We start from the raw sequence: 20,025 nt of genomic DNA on the forward strand, positions 1-20,025 counted from the left end.
TGCACGCTTTGACACCATCGCCACTCAACTGGACCATATGGAGGAGCACATTTCAGGCCTTGAAGACACTACTGCTACTGTGGGGAAGTGACTGGAATGTTTGAAAACAGTGGCCATTAAGAATAAGGATTTGGGGCAAGGGTGCAGCGCAATAATATTCGCATCCTAGGTATACCTGAAACAATGGACACTGGCCGCCTTGATCTTTCTGTTGAGCGTTTACTCTCGGACCACCTGGGCAGACTGAACTTTACTCCCACAGTTGTAGTTGAGCGTGCGCACAGATCAATGGGCTCTTGCCTGATGCCTGAAGCCTCACCGCGGACAATTATCGCACGTCTCCTCACTTTTAGGGAACGTGATGTGGCGCCCAGGAGGGTGCATAAGGTGGACCCACTACAGGATCAAGGATCTAGTGCCTCCCTTTTTCTGGACTTTACCGTTGCAGTTCAGAATGCCAGATGCAAGTTTACCGAGGCTAAGGCTACATTACCCAAACTGGGACTCAGGTATGGAGTGCTGTATCCAGCACGCCGCCTCCGAGTGGATGTTGATGGGAAGACCCATTTTTTCGATATCCCAGCGGACACAATGACATTTTGCAAGCAACTCACTGTGAAGCGCAATTCTCTGGGCAGTGATCGGGATCCGCTGTACTCTCAAGTAGCAGCCAGCATGGAACTCTTCCTGACAGAGTAGGCCATTCACCCGCTTTACGTACTGACTGCATGGCGACTGGCCGCCTGCTGCCTATTTGTTCACCCATGGCTCGATGCCTCTTCTGACCAACTACTGCCTTTCTGAAATGAATGTCTTTATGGGCCCATTTCTCTTCCCACTGAAGCTGAGCTTTTTGTGATATACCTGACATCAGAGCCACCCACCATGGTTTTGCTACCTCCCAGAGGTTTATACTGCTGATACGTGTGTGGGGTAATGTCTTGTTTTGAATTGCTAACATGGGGATTCAATTGGAACCCTGTTGCCAGGTGTGGCTGGGGGAAGGGACTTATTGTTGTTTGTTTGTTGCCGTTATTTTGTTTTTTGTGATCCACCATTATGCTCACATGCCATGTCCGATCTTTCATGTCAATGTGTATGCCCCTTATATTGACGACCCAGATATTTTTTGCTCACTAGGAGCCCTGATCAACCACGCTGACGCAGTTCATATTGTACTGGGGGGGATCTCAATATACTGCTAGGTCGAACGATAGACACTACGGCACGGAATTCAGTGGGAAAACCCCGCTCCTTGCAAATTCTCTGTGACACATGAGAGTGGTGTTCTGCCACCTAATCTACAGGAGGCAGTGATCACCTGAAACCGGGCAAAGATCTGCACCATTGTAGCTCCTACCAGCCACTGTCTTTATTAAACTTTGATAATAAAATCACAGCTAAGTTACTGTCGACCCGCCTCGCACTGCTAATGGATCAAATTATCTCCCTGGCCCAGTCGGGCTTTGTTCTGCATCTCTCGATGTCTCTAAATCTCCACACTGTCTTCGCTGTGCTTAACAGGATATATCCTATGGTACCCGCTGTGATTGCTCCCTTGGATGTGGAGAAAGGCTTTGATTCTTTGGAATGGCCATTCATGCATGCTGTACCTAATAAAATGGGGTTCCCTCATAATTTGTCATCCCTGGTGGCACTCCTGCACTCACTACCAACAACTCGGATTGGTGTGAACGGTACGCTTTCAGCTTCCTTTCCAATCATGAAGGTGACGCAGCAGGGTTGCCCTCTTTCGACCCTACTTTTCATAGTAGTGATAGACCCACTATTGCGCCATCTACAGGCTCCTTGAATTCACAACACTGCGAGCGTTTCTCCTAGAGAGCCTTCATCAGGAAGCCATGTATTTAAGAAGTAAGTCCTGTAAAGATAGGTACGATAGGAAAATATGGGTCAAGGTCACATGGCTTCTGATGAAGGCTCTCTAGCCGAAACACGCGTAGTGGACCACAGAGCCATGATAACAAAAAAATGTATGAACCATATAGTCATTACAATCTCAATACTGTCCACTGCAGACAGACATCAATCTTGCATACAAGAAATCTCCTGTTATTTGTTATAAGCCTTCCAAGTTTTGAATACTGTAGAAAATAGAAAAGCATGTTATCACTATGCATGTATAGTGAGATAATCTACTGTGGTGTCCCATTGTGTAATATAGAAGAATGAAAGAGGATGCACGATAGCATGATTGAGATCTATGTGATTATTGGTATGGGTGGTATGTTTTAGAAGAAGTACAGAATATATATTGTGTATGGATTGATATGTATATATTTATTAATTGTTTTCTAACACAATAAATGTACGACATTTGATTATATCTTGGGTCTTTTCAGTCATATGTTAGGACACCCCTAATATAGTAGTGATTCATGCCAGTGGTAACGCATTGTATAGTTGCCTAAGAATTTTTTTGTACAATTGATTCATTTGTCCCTGACTTAGGAACTCCATTCCTCCCCAGGAGAACCCCCATTTATTTTCAGTAAAATATATTAAAATATTCTACCAAAAAAAGTAAAGTGCTATCCTAGGTATCCCTTCTCATTCACACAAACCTAATGAGTAAGTGCAGGTAAGGGGAGACAAAAACACCAAGAAATATTAATTTTACCCAGTAGTCCCCTCCCCTCTCCTCTCCAGACACTTTTTCAACAATTATAAACTTTGTACACAACTTTGTGGCTCATCATTTGTTGCCTTCATTAGGATGTACATACATGAGAACCTAACGGACAGGAGGGGAGTCCGATATATGAGCGTAGCAGGGGCTAGAGTTCCATGGACGTTAAGATAAGCGCCAGGTGACCAGTGAGTGAGAGTCCGTGGAATAATGGAGTTTTCAGTGCTGACCAAAGTTACTTGCCATAAAAGCTATACAAGGCTTTTTTTTACCATAAAGTTCTCCTAAAATAATCCCCCTTATACTAAAAAAAACACAATACTTCACTAAAGTTTTTAATTTGCATATGTGGACCTCTTTTTTCCTGGGTGCCCGGACCTAATTTTGGTCCCAATGCGACCCTGCTAATCACAGCTACATTTGGTGCCTCAGCAAACAGGTGAAGACATGGGGTGCAGGGGTACCTTGGCGCTGATGTCCCTCTTGCAGTGCTATTGAGCCGGCTTATGCAGGGCACTCCCAGATGACACCATCACCAACTTGAGAAAGGTACGAGTCTCCTCCAGTGTATAGCCACGCTGTAGGGTCTCAGAGCTCTAAGGTTACTATGTTCAGGGCCTAATAACTCATTTGAGGTTTTTTCTTACTGGCCCCGTCTAGCCTGTCTGTGGAACCTGATGGGAGAGCAGGGAAGGAAGCCTTCTCGTGGGCATTACCAGAACTGGCATCGCTCCCTTTCACCCTTGGGCAAACATGGCATTTGGATGCCGCTTGCACCATTTTTGCAATATACATACATGGAAACAAAGGAGCTTTGTCTCAAACACATGCCATCTTACACATTTGAAAATTGGAACAAATTGAAATTTCTTTGTGGCGGTGTTTAGATGGTTTTAAGAGTAAGGAAGGGCTGCGTCAGTGTTAACATGTTTTTGCTGTTGCACTTCCTGTATCTGGTATCTGCATAGTTACCTTGGCGGAAAAGCCCACTCAATGGCCGATTCACAGGAAGTCATTCAATTTCTGGAATGTAGGGAAGTTTCACGCAAATGACGCATTCTCACGGCAACATGTGGAGTCCTAGTGTGAAATTCACCATAACGACGTACATTCATAAATAAATATATAAAGAAGGTGGCGTGAAGACTGGCACAGAACAGAACACACCGTCCCTAAAAACAAAAATGAAATAAAAGTACAGGATTGAACTGCCAGTCAGCTGCCGTTACATCACTGCCCTGGCATTCCCTCCGCCCTGGTGTCAATCTGTGCCACAGAGGATTAGGTCTTAGAACAACAGGGGGCGTTCCCGCACGAACATGAGCCCGGTCCATTTCAAGAAACCTTTAAGTCAGAAGTTTGGCACCCGGGCGGGAATGTGAGGAATGGAAGCCGGCACCTGGCAGGTGTGTCTGGCCGTGGCAGACTGACACCCTCGTCCTTGCCCTGCATGACTGCTCTGTCGTCTCGCCAGCTCCGGTGTTCTCGCCACCTGGGTTTGTCAGAGGCTTAGCAAGGGTGTCTGAGCCCTGATGCAAGCTGGGTAAATGCCCCCTGCAATCTCCTCTGTGATATCCCCCTCCCCACTCGCGTGGTATCCCCCGTGGTCCGCCTGGAGACCATCCCACTGCTCGCTTTCTTCCCTGTCCCAACCGAGAGTCCCTCTTGCAATGCGCACAGAGGCCGATAGGGCCCCAAGTCTGCGCCACACTCTTTTTGGGTTCTGCCTTTATGTTCCCCCTTTCACCCCACTCTTCGCTCCCACCTTCGGGCCTTTTCCACATTACCAGCCCCTTTCGGTTGTGTGCCACATTGAGTAAAATTAGACCCCCCTACAATCGCCTGGCGTGGAGATGTGCGCGGCTGTGACCAGTGCGCAGCTGGAGTGGGCTGGAGGTGAACTCAAAAGCCACTCGCTGTGTTCGCTGGTTCAGGGGTGTGTAGGAAATTAGCCATTTCACAATCTCATAGTTTTGTAAACAAAGACTGCGCAGAAAGTAGAACAAAATGTAGGCACACATAAGAATCCTGATTGACAGCACCAGTGAGTGAGATATGCACAAACTATTATTTAACTCATCATCTGAACATAAACACTGTGTTTTGGTTTATTAGCTTTTAAACACGAGTTCTTTATCAGCCATAAAATGTACATATTATGAAGGAAAAGCACATTATTCGTGGTAGAGGGGGCGATGGTGGGGGCGTTCGCTGGATTACAGTTCACCTTTCTTTCCCTTGAGGAGCGGTGCTCTCCAGCCTGACACTACAGCACACGAGATGGTGAGGCCTGGCTGGAGCAGCACTGGTGCCAGGCCTCGCCCTCCCGTGGGTTATTTCCTGCCTGGCATGACTAGCCCTATATTTTGATTTTAAACACGTGGCGTTTATATAACCCTTATGAGGGTAACCTCACATTTCTTTCTCAAGTGAAACAGCACAGTGTGTATTTGTAAAAAAGCATACACTTTGCTCCTATTGGCCACTGTTCGATGACGCAGTCTGTAGCGAGGTATACAAGAGCTCGTCGTCATCAGTTCTCTATTGTCTGCATGTCGGTTCTCTGGACTAAAATCACATAAGGTTGCCAGTTTTTACTCTGTGTTATTAGTTTGTTCTTGCGTCTCGTTTGCCTCTTGGGGGGCTCCCTGTATATCCAGATTCTCCTGCCAGGAGTTGCGGAGATCCGATAGTATTGCATCCCATGCTGCTGCCATCGGTATTTTACGTATCCCAATAACATCTTCATGGCGGATGCACCTATGGGACTTAATATGACACAACTTTATATCTCTTTATTCTTTTCCGTGTATATGTATACCTTTCTATGCATTCATGCATCTATATATTTATTACTATACACCTACTGTAGAAAAAAGAAACTCAACTCTCCAACGCACTACTGTATATCTCATCCTATACCTCTCTCAATATACCCTCTTCTCCACTCTCTGACTCATCCCAAACCCCACTGTACTACTACTATGTCCCTGGTAACCCTTTCTAGACTCTTCCCTCCTCTAGCCCTCCTTTAGCCTATTCAATCCAACTAACAGGCTCACATGTCCAGCACTCGATTTAACAACTTATATGTCCATACACTACTTCGCCACTAAGCAATGTTGGGTTCCGGAGTAGCATGCTACTCGCTGAAAAGTGCTTCAACGCCTCATCAGGGATAGTAAGCGCCATATAAATACAATTAAATTGTGTCCAGAATATAATATCGCGGGACAGAGCAACTATGTTGTAGTCAACCGTCTTAAACTACGCATTTGTATCCTGGCTAAGGGTTAAGGACCCTCTGACACAGCCAAACCGTGACATCAGTGGGTTTGATCTCAATCAAGCCAAAGTATTCCCCCTCTATCAACACTTCTTCCCACTCAGCTGTCTTTAACACATTAAGTCTGGGTACAACACGTTCTGTCCAGCGCTCCAGCATACTACTCTATGTAGTAGGATAGTTCAGAATGAAGACTTCAATGTCATCAAAAGATGGTTTGAGCTGGCTCCAGGTGCATCCCGTACCAAGGCAGTGAAGGACTAGGACATTCCTGAGACAGTGTTCATATCAGAGAACACGGCTACTCAAGACCTGGCTGTTCGATCAGTAGCGCCCACCCCCCTCTCTGCGCCTTAAGACCCTCACGGGTATGTAGTGCGCTCTACAAATGTTTGATTGATTGATTGAAAGAATATGTCATTGGTCACGAAACGAACCACAAGACTAACGATTACTGTTGTTTTTCCTGCAGTGATGCTCTCAGAAGTGCTGACAATACCGGCTACTGATGTTCATAGCAGACAGCACTGTGGGAACTCAGGGAATCCACTGGCTTCTCCGTTCAGGATGGGACTGTGATAAGCTCCGAGTGAAGAGGTAGAACCTTTCGTCAAAGCGTAACATCTTCAATCCGCATTTTTAAAGAGTGACCCCTATGAGCGTGGACTAGAGGCTGTCGGGAGTACACTTTATCCAAGCTGCATCTTCTACTGCAGTTCACCAAACCTTCTTGTTCTTGGCGCAATCAGCACCCTGAGAGCGGTGTGACTCTACAGAGGTTAAATTCCACGCGTGGGCTGATTGGCCACATCTCTGAGCACACCCGTAAAGACTGCTCATCAAGACCTACAAAAGGTCCCGCTGCTGGGTGAGGGACAGGATTTCAGGACTATTGTGGTGGCAACTCTGGTAGGGAGGAGAAAATCAAGAAGGGGGTTATTTCACTCATCCGTCCACCCACCCATTGCTGGACATCATCAAAACAATGGCAGATGAGTACTCCATCACAAACGCATTGGAATGGAGCATCATGTCCTCCCAATTCTAAAGAATCCCACAAGTCTTTAATTTTATGAAAAGATTTCATACATTGGACTTAAAACGCCTGATGAAACCAAGGCGATACTTTATGCTAGCCACAATGGTCACTTCACATGAGCATTGGTTACTACGTATATTTCACTCCACTCTGTCTGCATCTGATATTTCTGAACTAGTGGAAACAAGAGCACTCCCTGTCCCACGCCATAGGATGCGGCCCTGGAATCTGATTACATCAACTGTGCTGCCTTTTTCACTCCAGCGAGCCACGACCAGGTGCATGAATCATGCTAACCACAGCCTGAAGCTCAGGCCTCTGGGATCCACAGAGGATTGTGGCTCAGATGTTCGCCATTCCAAACCTAATCCAATGAAACTGAGCAGACCCCAGACATGCTCATTGTACAGACGTTCATATGAGTGGAACAAGGTGCTGATAAATGAGAAACTGCCACAATCCCTCCTCTTGATCCATAAAAACTGGATAATGATCAATAATTATTTTTACTACTGAAAACACAAGCCTTCCATAAAAAGAAAACTGGTTTCAGAGCTTTTTCAGGGATCGCACCGAAGATCTGGAACTCCCTACCTCCAGTGGTTCGTGGTATCTCTTCCTTCACCTCCTTCAAAAAAGAAGTAAAAATTCATCTAATGAACAAATCTACAGCCTAAGACTCTAATTCGATGTTGACTACGAGTCTCCTATGTCATCCATATACTACTGTCTGCTTCTTTTGTTTTAAATGTCAAATTACCGAATTATGTATACTACCTCAACCACCTAAAGTGCAAGACTGTGTATTGTGAAGTGCTCTGATTCCCTCGTGGATCATTCTTTGTTGACTCGTAGTCACATATGCTATCCATATATTATTATCTACCTCTTTTGTACTGAATGACGAATACCGAATGTATGTATACTACCCCAACTATCTAATGTTTAATAACTATATATTGTAAATCTCTCTGATACCTTCGTGGGTCATGTTCGCGCTATATAAAACTTTATCAATAAATAAATGACGATGATGATGATGAAAGCGACTTGTAACACGCACAGCTACTCCGGTGAACCTAGATAAGCAAGTGAGCTTCCTCCCGCTCTGATCTGTTGAATTCTGGGAGTCACTGCTAACAATTTGTTGGCAGACCTAAGGTTTCTTGATGGGGCGTAAATGCTGAACCCTAGCTCAGTGGACTGTTTAATAACTCTTCAGGGCTGATGGTCTGGAGAAGGAAGCTTGTGCAAGTCAGACTAGCACTCTGCATGAGATGGTTCGGGTACTAGAACAAACTCTTCGGGTTAGACTGTCCTGTTAACTGCAGCACACGTGGCATCAGCCAGACGTCATGCTATGGAACATCACTGGGGCTGAAGTCCGAGAGCATGTTAGTGTAATCCACAATGACCAGTATACACTCCTTAGCACGAGTAACGAGTAGCTGGAGGGGGTTGATCTAACCCAAAAGTCTTCAAACGTTTTTGCTCTGAGCCCCCCTTAAGGAAAACAGCCAACTCCAAAACTTTAGGGCAAGACTTGGGGGGTGGTAGTGGAAAGGCGGAGCACAGGGTGCAGGGAGCACAATATACTTTCAGTGTTACTTTTCTGTAGCTCAAATTCTGCACTAAATGTGAGCAGTATTAAAGAGCAAATACATCACACAAGAACAGAAATTGACCACAAAACTGTATCCCACATGATTAGGGTGTTGTAAGCCTTTCACACTCCTGGGCCCCAATGCAACTGTACCTGCTGCAGTAATTATATCTGCAGCCCTGAGTAGTAGACTACCTCTCTGCCTCTGCCTTTCCCTTCATACCTGACCATCACTCCAGTCCTGAAACAGAGTTTCAGAAAAAATGTGCCCCCACTTTTTAGTTTGTAGATTTATATAGCGGGGCTTATCACCTGTGAGGGTATCTAGGCGCTGTTCATGGGCACAGAGAGATTAAGAGAATTGCCCAGAATCAAAGGATGTTGCACCAACGCCGAGACTCAAACCTGGATGACCAGAGTTGGCAGCTGTATCCATTGCGCCACATTCTCTTCACTTTGCAGCAATGGTTACCTCTGTTCTAATGCTGGCAAGGCCATGTGCCTGTTTTAGAGAGTAAGTCAGTCATGATTCTGATGCACTGGGCCCCTCAACCGCCTGGTATCCTGTGCCACTTTACTTGCTGCACTAATGATAGCAGTGGCCTTGAGAGACAGGCCCCAGCATTGCGCCATACCCCTTCTGTCATCTCTCTGAGGCCCAAGCTAAGCTGTCTCCTCTGCTTCAACATTTGCCTCCCTTGGGATATTGGTATGAGGCCAACAACACTGGCAGGGCAAGGGTGTACTGAGGCATAATGCAAACAAGGAAGGATAGTAAAGCAGCAATAATTGGGGTTTATTTGCCCACTCACACCACTAGGCCTCAGTGCCACCGCACCTGCAGCACCAATTATACCTATAGCCCTACAAAACAGGCTTCGTTCTCTGCCCACTACACAGAGCTATTACTTCTAGGCCTAAGGCTCAGAGTGGGTTGTTTTGCCTTTTGTGTAATAAAAAAAAAGGAACAAAGCCCCACATCTCGCCTCCCCTTCCCTGGTGCTGGGGTCCTTTTTCTTGTGCTACAAGTTTGACATGGGACTTAATACTAACAAGGAAAATGGGCTTCCACTCCACTTTTTTGCTAATAAGACAGTCATAGTTGAGGTGCATTAACCCCTCACACACTTGGAACCAATGCCACTACACCTGCTACATTAATGGTAGTGCTGCCCCTTTCATAAAGCAACATCCACCATATGTTGCCACCTTCCTCAGGTCATCACTCTAAGAAAGAGCTGTGCCTGTCCATTTGAGGATGGGAAAATTAGCTCCCAGGTGGCACCCCTCCAATGGGCCTTGTCTTTGAGGTCATCCATGGATCTCGCTCTTTTCCTCTTACTCCTGGGCCATCACTATGAATCCCCGGGGATCTGGATGATCCGGGCTCTGCTGCTGAGTGAGACCCTGCTGGCCGCCCTTCAACTTTCCTGAAAAGACATCTGCATGTGGAAGTGGGCGGGATCTGTGGGGACCGATGTGTCTATGTTCCTTTAATTTCACAAAACCAGTTTCCATACTTTTTGTTAAATATAAAAGAAAAAAAGTCCCTGAATGGTTAATGTGGATCTTGCGGTGCCTCTGGGTGAAAGGGGAGAGGGTGGGACTGTCATAGGCGAGACAGAGACCAAGGTGCCTGCTGCCCGAGAGCAATGTAAATGCGTGCGATTGGTTAATCACTAACTGAAAGGGCTGCTTAAGACCCAGTCTAAGCCTTCATTGATGTAGTCACTTCAAGTCTCATGGTGACAAGTGACAATTGGGTGTGGAGTTCTGGGAGTGTCCTTTTAATGGATCCTTATATTGCACTAGGTACAGTCTGATTACCTATTACTAAATATATGCCTTGAAAGCACTTGTTGTATCTTATACACTAAACCAAGAGCCAGTGGAATTATATGACTGTGGCTTTTCTCGCATAATTATGGATCTGCCACATAATCCATTATCATCTGGCGCATAAAATGCAGATTAAAAAAAATAGTTTCTATCTCAAACCGATCAAAAGTTACAAAGATGTGGTGACATGTATTACCACGTACTGGAAGGCCGTAGCACAGGTTCATCGGTCACTTTTCATTTGCTTATTTCTGGATTTGGTTGTTAAACTGATACAAATGAGGTAAATGTTTTGCCCAAATAGTATTACCATGTGTAAAAAGTACAAAATAATGAAGTAATAGTATCAGAAATATGCGCTTCCTGCTGCATAATTCCAGTGGCTCTGACTAAACCATTCTGCAGTAGCCTATCTTATACTGTATGTAATATAGTTTTAAAATAATAATTTACATATTCACATTCACAGTGCTTTCTGTTACAGACTTGGACCTCGTAGCACTATATATACACTAGCCCCTTTTCCCCACTGGGCCCACCAGGATTTAATTCTGTAACTCTTAGGTCTCACACAGAGACAGCTGAAGTAATTGCATTAACCAATGCAGGTTTCATTAAGTATTAACTTGGAGTTATGTTTCATTTAAGGTGTGTGTTATGTTATCTGCAGTCACCTGAATGCTAAAAAACCAGAACAAAATAGTTCCAGAATATTTTGTCCTTGTTAAATCATGTCTTTGACCCTCTTATGCACTTCAGCTGCTGCCTCTAAATGAAGACAGCCTGGAAATGCGGTAAATAAACAAATATGCACTTTCAGGCCATTTTCATTTACATGTTCTTACTGAGGCATTTGCGCCCCCCTGGGAACACTGGCACTGCCCCCCCCCCCCAACCGGGGATGCGCACCCCACAATTTGTAGACGTCAGATCCAACCCATCCTACCTTATAAAACAGGAGAACCATCAACATGATCCTTTGTCTCTCTTCCTGACTTGTCCAATAGCTTGAATTGCGTCACTTCCTGGCAGTAGCCTTGCACATATGCTCTAAGACTGGGCCACTAAAATGGTTGCAAGAGCCTATGGGTTTTTAGGATCCCGGTATCCTCTTTTTGGTCACTGGCAAGGAGTCATTTCTGCTACGCTGAGCTACAGCTAGTGTTCAACCGGATCCCTCTTCTGAATGTCCAATAGGATGCCAACAGAAGTTCTCTCCTTCCCTGTGGTACAATGAGAGGACAGAAGATTCAGCATTCTGATGCTGCGCTTTCACCAGGAGCATCTCCAAAGTTCTTCATGCCTTCCAGAAGGCTGTCTGGTCTGCAGTGTCCAGAGTGAGTGTGTTCCAAACACTGACAACCCTTCTCCTGATCTCAGTCGGCAGCTTCGCTCACCATTCACCCTAAAAGAGGCTGTTCTATCATGGCTAGACCAGATGTTCTGCTAACCCTCGGCAGGCCGGCTCTGGTTTCCAGGTGGGTTTCTTGTAATGCGTCAGAAATCCAGTGCAGAGACAGAAAATTGGGACTCAGTATCATGAGTAGATTCGCCAGTGAATGGTGCCCCCCATGTACCACAGGGTAGCAAGGGCAGGCCTCTCCAGCTGCTCCAGCACAGATGGAGACAGTGGGTACCTATTCATGGTCTGTCTGGCTGCACACAAAACAAGTGATGGGTTGGAATTCCCCTGGTGTTACTGACAGCAGGAGCTTCCTACCTGATGCGCCTGAGTTTTCCTTTTGTGTGGATTCTTTAGTGGAACACAAGGCTGTGTACTGGGGAAAGAGTGAGAGATTCCCTTCTCTTCCACCCTTGACAGACCATTCCTTCTCCACCTGTAAGCAGCTCCTTTTCCAAAATACTCTGCTGAGAGTCACCCGGCACGTGACTATGCACTGCTCACAGGTGACCAGCTGTTCCGACCCTGTGGATCCTGTAAACAGAAGGCCTCCTTCATTAACATATGTTAAATGTATTTCTTAGCGGACGCTACAGGTTCGTATGTGCGCTGTGTCAGAGCCAACTATGAACACATAAAATGCAGAAGGCTTGTCACTAGGAGTAAAATTGTCGCACGGGAGAGAAGAACTTTACAGGCGCCAGGCGTGTCGACTCATTGACCAGTTCTACTCAGCAGTATAAAAATTGTCTGCCACACCAGCCCGGTCCACTGCCCTCCCCCCTAGGTCTCATACTTCAGTAGCTGAAGAGATGGTGTCCCTGGACCGTTCTGGAAGTTTACCCCTGTACGGCTCGTGCCAGAGAAAGGACAGTAGGCCCATCCATGGTCAGAAGGGCCCAGCCCTTGTGCACTTCCAAAGGTCTTGACTAAGTTATTAATATCGTGAGCTCCATGAAAGGTTACCCAGCAGCATTAATATATATCCTCTCCTACACCCGCCTGGTCACTCCCTCATCCCTAGTTCCCATTATTCCGGCAGCGGAAGGGATAGTCTCTGCAGTCGGTCCCTGCCTATGCTGTGTCTGAGCCTGCTCTCAATCTAAAGCGTCTCCTCACCAGATGTTGGTAGTGATGGTGCAGCCTCTGAGAATGCATCTGCTTCTGTTCCTTGACCAGTCAAGGCAAGGCCCAGCCTCTCCTTTTCAGGGTTCTGGCGCCTTTTATGGGTGGAGGTGGTCATGACTGTGGCTGCAGGTTCCCTGGCTGGGCTAGTGGGAGTGCTGTGACAGGAAGGGCAATGTAATTGCAACAATATCTCAGCAGGAATTATTGAATTATTTGTAGTCGTATGTACAAGACATTACAAAACACACAGAGAGAAAAAAGAGGCTGCAAAATATTTTGATTAATGCACCCGTGGGCGTCATATATTAAGGGAAGATTAACGAAAGAGTCAACAGATTATAACAGCACTTTTCGGTCCAAGTACCAAAACAACCCTAAGGGAAAAAGTGTACAATGTGCTCGTGACATAAGTGTGACGGCGCAAGTGACAACGTGAAGAAAACCATAGCAAGGGGCGCAACACAGTATATACAAAATATGTACAAATTCAAGGTTCCAAGCAACAATTTCAATTGTTCATTTGAAAGTTCTCAAGGAGTTATTTTCGGGAACCAAAAGATCAAAGAGCGCCAAAAGGATTTGGTGCTGATGGGCACAGGTCGACGACGTTTCGATCCTTAATGATTTCGGATCATCCTCAGGACCAGGGTCGTAAATTTCGGGGAGTGCTGTGTAAAATAAAGGTCAGTATCAGAGCGGAGGTGAACCGGACATTGGGAAAAGAAGGAAACAAGTGAATCTAGACTAGAGCCTACCTGTGGCCCGGGGTATGGGGACTCTGTCACGGAGGGTTCCGGGTATAATGATAAGACGGTCACGGTGTGTCCAGGAGAGACATCAGAGAACTCGAGATTAGTTCAAGCGTCTCTGGGAAAAAGAGGGTAAAATAAGCCCGGGAAAGAGAGAAGGTGAATGCGCAGGGGAGGATGAACAGCGGTAACGTATGGTTCACTTACCGCGGGCAGGAGCGGAGCAGCGGAACCGGAGGGGCGCAGAAAGGCGTTTCAGTGTTTTTCTGCGAATGGGGAATAGAGAGATCAAGGATAAGGATCGAATCAGAAATAAGCAGAATGAGGAAAGGGAAGGGAGGGAGGGGGTGGGGGGGGGGAAAGAGAGAGAGACGGGTGTGAACTTACAGAAAGCAGGTCAGGGGAGTCGTGGTCCAAAATTTTACGAAGGTACATCAAGCCGCCACGGACGTGTGCGGAGCTCTACCGAAGCCTGGGAAGAGAAGCCGAGTTCTCTTCTACATAAGAGAAATTCAGCGTCGTGGCAACGGGCACCGATTGGACCATTACGAGGGGGGAGGAACGGTAGCTACGGACGCCGGGACAGTAACCAATGCGGGAGCAGAAGGAGTGGACCGGAGGAGGTGATAGGGTCCTGAGCAGGTGACCAGGGCTGGTAACCAAGGACGCCTGGGGATCGTGAGTGTAAGGGAAAGTGAAGAGTTTACGGGGCTGCTGAAAGGAAAGAAGTCAGACTGTAAGCGCATTAGGCTGACGTGTGAAAACCGGTCAAGTTGGAACATTAAAGGATAGAACCTCAGGGGGTGGCGAAGGAATAGATGTAAATTAATTGTGGTGAAACGATCATAGTGATTTTCAAGTTCATTCTCCACAATGTAAGTACAAAACTGAATTAAGAGTGATAATTACTTTTCACGGCGAAAGCCAGACCAGAAAGGATAGTGGTCTTCTGTTGGAGGTGCCTGGTCAATGTTGCGTATAAGCGGAGGCCCATGAAAGACAACAACAACATATGTAAAGTAATCATACATTTTCTGGAAAGTCTGTTTTACATTAAAATTAAGAACATTAATGTGTCAGGTCAGCGAATGTTAAGCATGACCAATTCAGAATGGGGGCAGGGAAAAGGGGTGAATGAGGTGTAGAACCACTGGAAGATCATGGTGGAAGATGAATCGTGCTATTCCACTCATCGATAGTGTTCAACCCTTGATTCACCGAATTACAACGAGTGATCCATTTACATTTGCATTTGTTCAGGAGTTGTTGTAAATTACCACCTCTGGGCGGAAGCCGCGGTTGGTCAATAACCTGCCACTTCATGTCAAGTACATCATGATTTTTCTCCAGGTAGTGTGATACCAAGGGAGCTGTAATGACCTTACAGTTTATCCTGCTCTTATGCTGGATAATCCTTTGTTTAACCATTTGGGTTGTCTGTCCGACAGGAAGGGCACCATACTGGCACCACCCCCTGCTAGAACATTCCCACATACATCATTGTAAAAGAATGGACAAGCCAGTTGGCCAAACTGATAAAGAGTGGCCTATCGCAGACCAGAAACAAAGGGATGATACAGGCCATTTTAGCCAAATGTAAAGGAAGCCCTAGGCCGCCGTGTTGTGAGCGGAGCTGTGAGGCAGTATGCTTGATAGCACATGGTGGGTCTTGAGAACCCTTCTCATTTGTGACGAAAGCCACTGTTGCTTCTTCACTTCCTGGCCCACTCTTTCTTGTTTTCTGGGTACACGCTTTTTTGTTGGGCTTCTGAAGTCCTCACTGGTATTCTGAGCTTCGTCTTCTGTGACAAGTGAATGAATGCCACCAGTAATAGACTGTACATGCAGCCCCACTTAGAAAAGCATTTTGTCCAGTATCACTGGGCAGGAAGCCAGAACGCCCCGTCCCTGGTGACTCCGAGCAGCAGCTGACAGTTATGAGATATGATGCTAACTCAGCTGACATAAGACTCGCCTCCACCTGTAAAGAAGCCAAAAACTAGGGCTCCACTTTTCTCAAACCATCACGTACAATAACGCAGTCTGCTTAAAAAACTAAAATAGTGCTTTTTTAACAAGACTCTCATAATATTTCCTGAAAAGGAGAGAACGCCTTTAGCTCTTAAAACAACCACCAGGGGATAAACAGGTTTACAGGTTGACACTGGTTACGTTATGGTGCAAGGTTTCACATCCCTACACTAAAGCCGTGTCTCTGAATGTGGGCCCTTAGCATTCACCGTGGACCACCCTTCCATCTGCAGTACGGAACCTAGGCCTGCACAGTGTGGCTTTACATCAATTGAATTTAAATGACCCTTTTGTGCGAGCGCCTGTCACCTCCCAGGCAAAGCATCACACGTTCTATTTGAAAGGGCTGCTGTCTTCGTTCATGATCTGCTGAACGGTGAGACCAATCTGTCCAGAGGTATACAAGGAGGCATCACATCTGCCATTCATTCCTCTGGGATGCCAGGGGTTCCCACTGCAGCAACTACTACCAGATATGTTCTAAAGTGTTCTAGAGCACAATTGGACACCTGAAATTGCAAATTGTATTTGTATAGCGCTTTATACCTCTGAGGTTGCACTTTGAGGTCTATTGACTTTGGTTTTAATATTAATAAACTTCAAAACAGCATTCCCCGTAAAGTGAAACTTGAAGAAGAAACTAACTTAGGTACCAAATGAGTTCATCGCAGACTCCTCCCTTCGCACAGTATCCCTCACAGGGCCCTGCAGGGAGGACGGCCATAAAGAACCGCCTGACAACGGGAGCGAGCACGGGTCTGCGCGTGGGCATCCGTGGGCTGGGGAGGACAACGCGCGGGGGTTTGGGGAGCCTCTCGTGCAGGCATGGGGTCGCATATATACATATATATGCACCTGGGGTAATTGAAGTAATCGGGTGGCACATGCAATCAGTATGAGGAGGAGGACCTGGGCCATGCGTCTGGGCGTGAGTGGTACATGTGGCAGTGGGGAATGGGCAATGGGAAGATGGAGACGAGTGGAACAGCAATGTCGTTGCATATATGGTCGATGGGAGGACATAGGGGTGTCTCAGTGTGAAGGGTGCACCGTGGCTCTAGGGTGTACATATTGGCACTTGGGGTATGCGACTGGAGGGGCAGCCTACCCTCTGACACGGAGCCTATCCAGTCGCTTGACAAACTTTCCAAAAGGCGCTAGCACTCCACACCCAGCGCCATAAGACTGTCCAAAAGGAGACAGCGCTAAAAAAGTCCGGCTAATCCCTTAATGGTTCACATTATGAGACACTCCAAGAGTCCGCCCAACCCCACCCTGGTGAACAACTGGGGAGCCAGCTGTTAAATGTGTGGGTGTGCCGCTGACAATACTGGGTGCTAGTGAATAAGGTCGTATTCTCAGCTCCCTTCATTACACAGTTGGCGCTACCAATACAACATGACGTGTGCAGGAGGCTCATTAAACGCGCGTTGAACATCCGGATGCTAACTTTCGGGGCAAGGGAGCCATGTGGCCCGACCTGCCCTCCCCTCCCTTTTCCCCGTCGCCACAGCTTCCCAAAGTTGCCCAACTATCCCCAAAGTGCCCCTTACCGTCAGCACTGTCCCCATGCTGGCAGGCCAGGTTCCCTCCTCCGCTCCGTCCGGGCTGCATCCAGCCTCTGGGGCGAGGCAGCGCCGGGCTGCTCTCCTGCTCCCTCCCAAACTGCTGCCCGGGCGAGGGGGAGACGGGGGATCGGGTATCCCGGGTCCCAGCAGCTGGTGGTGTCCGTCAAACTCCGCCTGATGTGCCCGGGTCGGGCTGGCTGCTTCGCCTGACTCAGCCTGGTTCACTGTCCCTGACTCAGCTGACTGGCTCCCTGTGCCACTGTCCCTGACTTCCTGTTACTGACTCCCTACCCTGGCTCTCTGCCCCTAGCCAGCCTGTCCCCCTGTACTTGGCATGGTCTACTTTCCACTGGCCCCTTCTCGCAGGCTCCCTGTCCCTGGGCTCCTGTCCCAGGCTCAGCCTCGCCCCTTGTCACTGGCACCATGTACCTATCCACTGTCTCTCTGCCTCACTCTCAGGGTTCCCCTGTCCTGGGGCAAAACTGGCTCCCTGCCCCAGGGTTTCTGTTTAAAATAGTCTCGCGGGCTCAGTCTGCCCGCTGCTCCCTGCCCCTGGCTGCCCGTCCCGGCTCAGTCCTGCTGGGATCGCACACTGAGCCAGCAGCCAGCAGTGCACATTGCTGTGAGCATTCCGCGCGCCTCTCACGGGTCCTAGTGCCGCCCGCTGGGAGAGCTGCGTCTCACCCGCGGGTGACGCTCTCCAGACTCCAGCCCTAGTGAGAGCAGGAGTGTCCCGGGAAGCACGAGCTAGTGCTTCCCGCAATGTAAGGCACAAGCGATTCTACGGGAGCCTGAGCAGGAGAAAAGGGTTACTGTGCTGTTCTAACTTAGCGTGCAAGTAATGTAGGGATCTGGAGACCCGTAGTTTACTACGCACCGTAAGAAATACTAAGCGCGCCTCACAAGTGCTCGATTCCCCATACGCTACCATATCAGGGTGGCCGGAGTTTGAGAAGCAACTACCGCGACAGGCCATACATAACAGCAGGCTTAAAGCCGTACTACTTTATATACAGCCGACCTCGTCCAGCACCGCCTGAAAAAACATACACATTACTTCTGTCATGTCTGACTTTAGAGGCCTTTGACCCAAAAACCAGAACTTGTATTTAAAATTAACAAAATCTTCTGGACGCCTGGACAATCCTTTGAAAATTGGGACTGTCCGTGGTAATACGGGGGTCTGGTCACCCTATCCCATGCGCAACACAACAGAACGATGGGAATGCCACAACCGCACGAAAAGAGGCCCCTGGGCTAAGAAAGTGCTAAGATGCCTTGCTAAGGGTAGAAGGTGCTGCCCAAATGCCTATTGTCACAGCGGTTACTGGAACCTAACTTTCAAATGGTGGTGTTGGTAAATTATGGGGTTAAAAATCATTGCCTTGGAGAAGTTGTGAGAATGCCATGTCCGGCTGTCCTTGTTGGAGGAGGTTTGACTTCACATTCAGGTTTGGCTGGAGTAGGTCTGAGGATTACACAACCGTTCCATTCTCCAGACACCCCAACATCCCATCCTCTCTGCATGGGCCATAGTTAGGAGCACTTATTCCTAGAATTTGGCAGACGCCAGGAGGTGTTTCTGAGGTGCGGGTGCCTACCTGAAGTGAAGACCAAGGCTTGCAAGGAAAGCCTTCAGACCCTATCCAAGGGTTGTGTGTCAGCGGTTGCAGTTGTTGTCTTGTAGAGACAGTGGGCTACATTTGATATCTTCAAGATGTCATTTGTTGTGTAATTATAACAGTGGAAGTAATCAAAGTTACTTCAAGTTGGACAAGAGATGGGTGCAGAGCATTAATCGACCACTGAATACAGAGAAGTAGCCAGTGATTGTGAGAGATTTCCTCAATATCATTCATAATGTCATCAGTGCTCTTGACTTAATGAGGTGGCCATCTTGGAAGCATATAAAATCACCTTCCAGGATTTCCAGCAGCTATTGGCTTTACCCAATGCTTGCAAAGTTGCACCACCAGCGTTGGCAAAGACAGTAGCTGTGGCCAGTCATCTTGAAATAAGGGAACTGAGCATGCAGTGAGCCTCAGAAAGAAAAAGACAGAGATACTGAGAGAGCGCACATGAACTCCCATCAAGTGATAAATCACAAATGCCACACAAAAAATAGAATGAATGGAAAACTAGTCCCCTGATATCTGCAATAGAAAAAGAGACATTCAACCACTCATAAATCAGAGTGAAAACCAAACGCTCCAGGGGCTAGACAAACACTACAAACGTAGGAAAAGTTCATAAATCTGGCCTTGGCAAGCCTGTGATTTCTTAAATTTGTGTTCTTTTGCATACAGTTGCAACAGGTATTTAAAGTTTAAAAAGCAATCAAATTAAACTGTGTCTGCCTAAATATTAAAATGTGTCTGCCTAAATGTGGTACGCATAATGCAAAAACAATTTTTAAAAACCCAATACAAAAAAAAAGAGAAAACATAAAATGAAACGTGAGATGACAGAAGAGACCGGTCCACCGGCCTCGCACTAAAATGGACTGCTATTGGGTGGATGTGCACACGTGAAGAGGATCTATGCCTCACAGTGAAGGAAACCAATGGCTGAAGTGGGCTGACCTGTTGCCCCGTGCCGTATACTGTAATAGGCAGAAGCATAATATTAATGACAGCAGAACAGACAAAAGGATGAAGAGGACTGACCCAAAAAACCTGTGTATTTATTTAAACATGTATGTATTTTCACTATTTTTTTCTCAGAAAACAT

The 20,025-nt window shown here is 47.0% G+C and overlaps 1 protein-coding gene across 2 annotated transcripts in view; it reads right to left on the reverse strand.

The window, feature by feature from the left end:
- The window catches only part of SYNPO (synaptopodin), a 198,508-nt gene that overhangs the window by 101,037 nt on the left and 77,446 nt on the right, over positions 1–20,025 (reverse strand). Inside the window, exon 1 of one of the 2 annotated variants that reach the window (XM_085617707.1) lies at positions 17,281–17,889. The exons of the other annotated variant lie outside the window; for it this stretch is intronic. Within the exon in view, the coding sequence (XP_085473833.1) occupies positions 17,281–17,341 (61 nt within the window). The 5' untranslated portion in view covers positions 17,342–17,889. Of the gene's footprint in view, positions 1–17,280; positions 17,890–20,025 lie in introns of those variants that run through there. 2 annotated transcript variants of the gene reach the window in all.

The sequence above is a fragment of the Triturus cristatus genome, chromosome 7 (genome assembly GCF_964204655.1).
Source record: "Triturus cristatus chromosome 7, aTriCri1.1, whole genome shotgun sequence".
Classification (NCBI taxonomy): domain Eukaryota; kingdom Metazoa; phylum Chordata; class Amphibia; order Caudata; family Salamandridae; genus Triturus; species Triturus cristatus.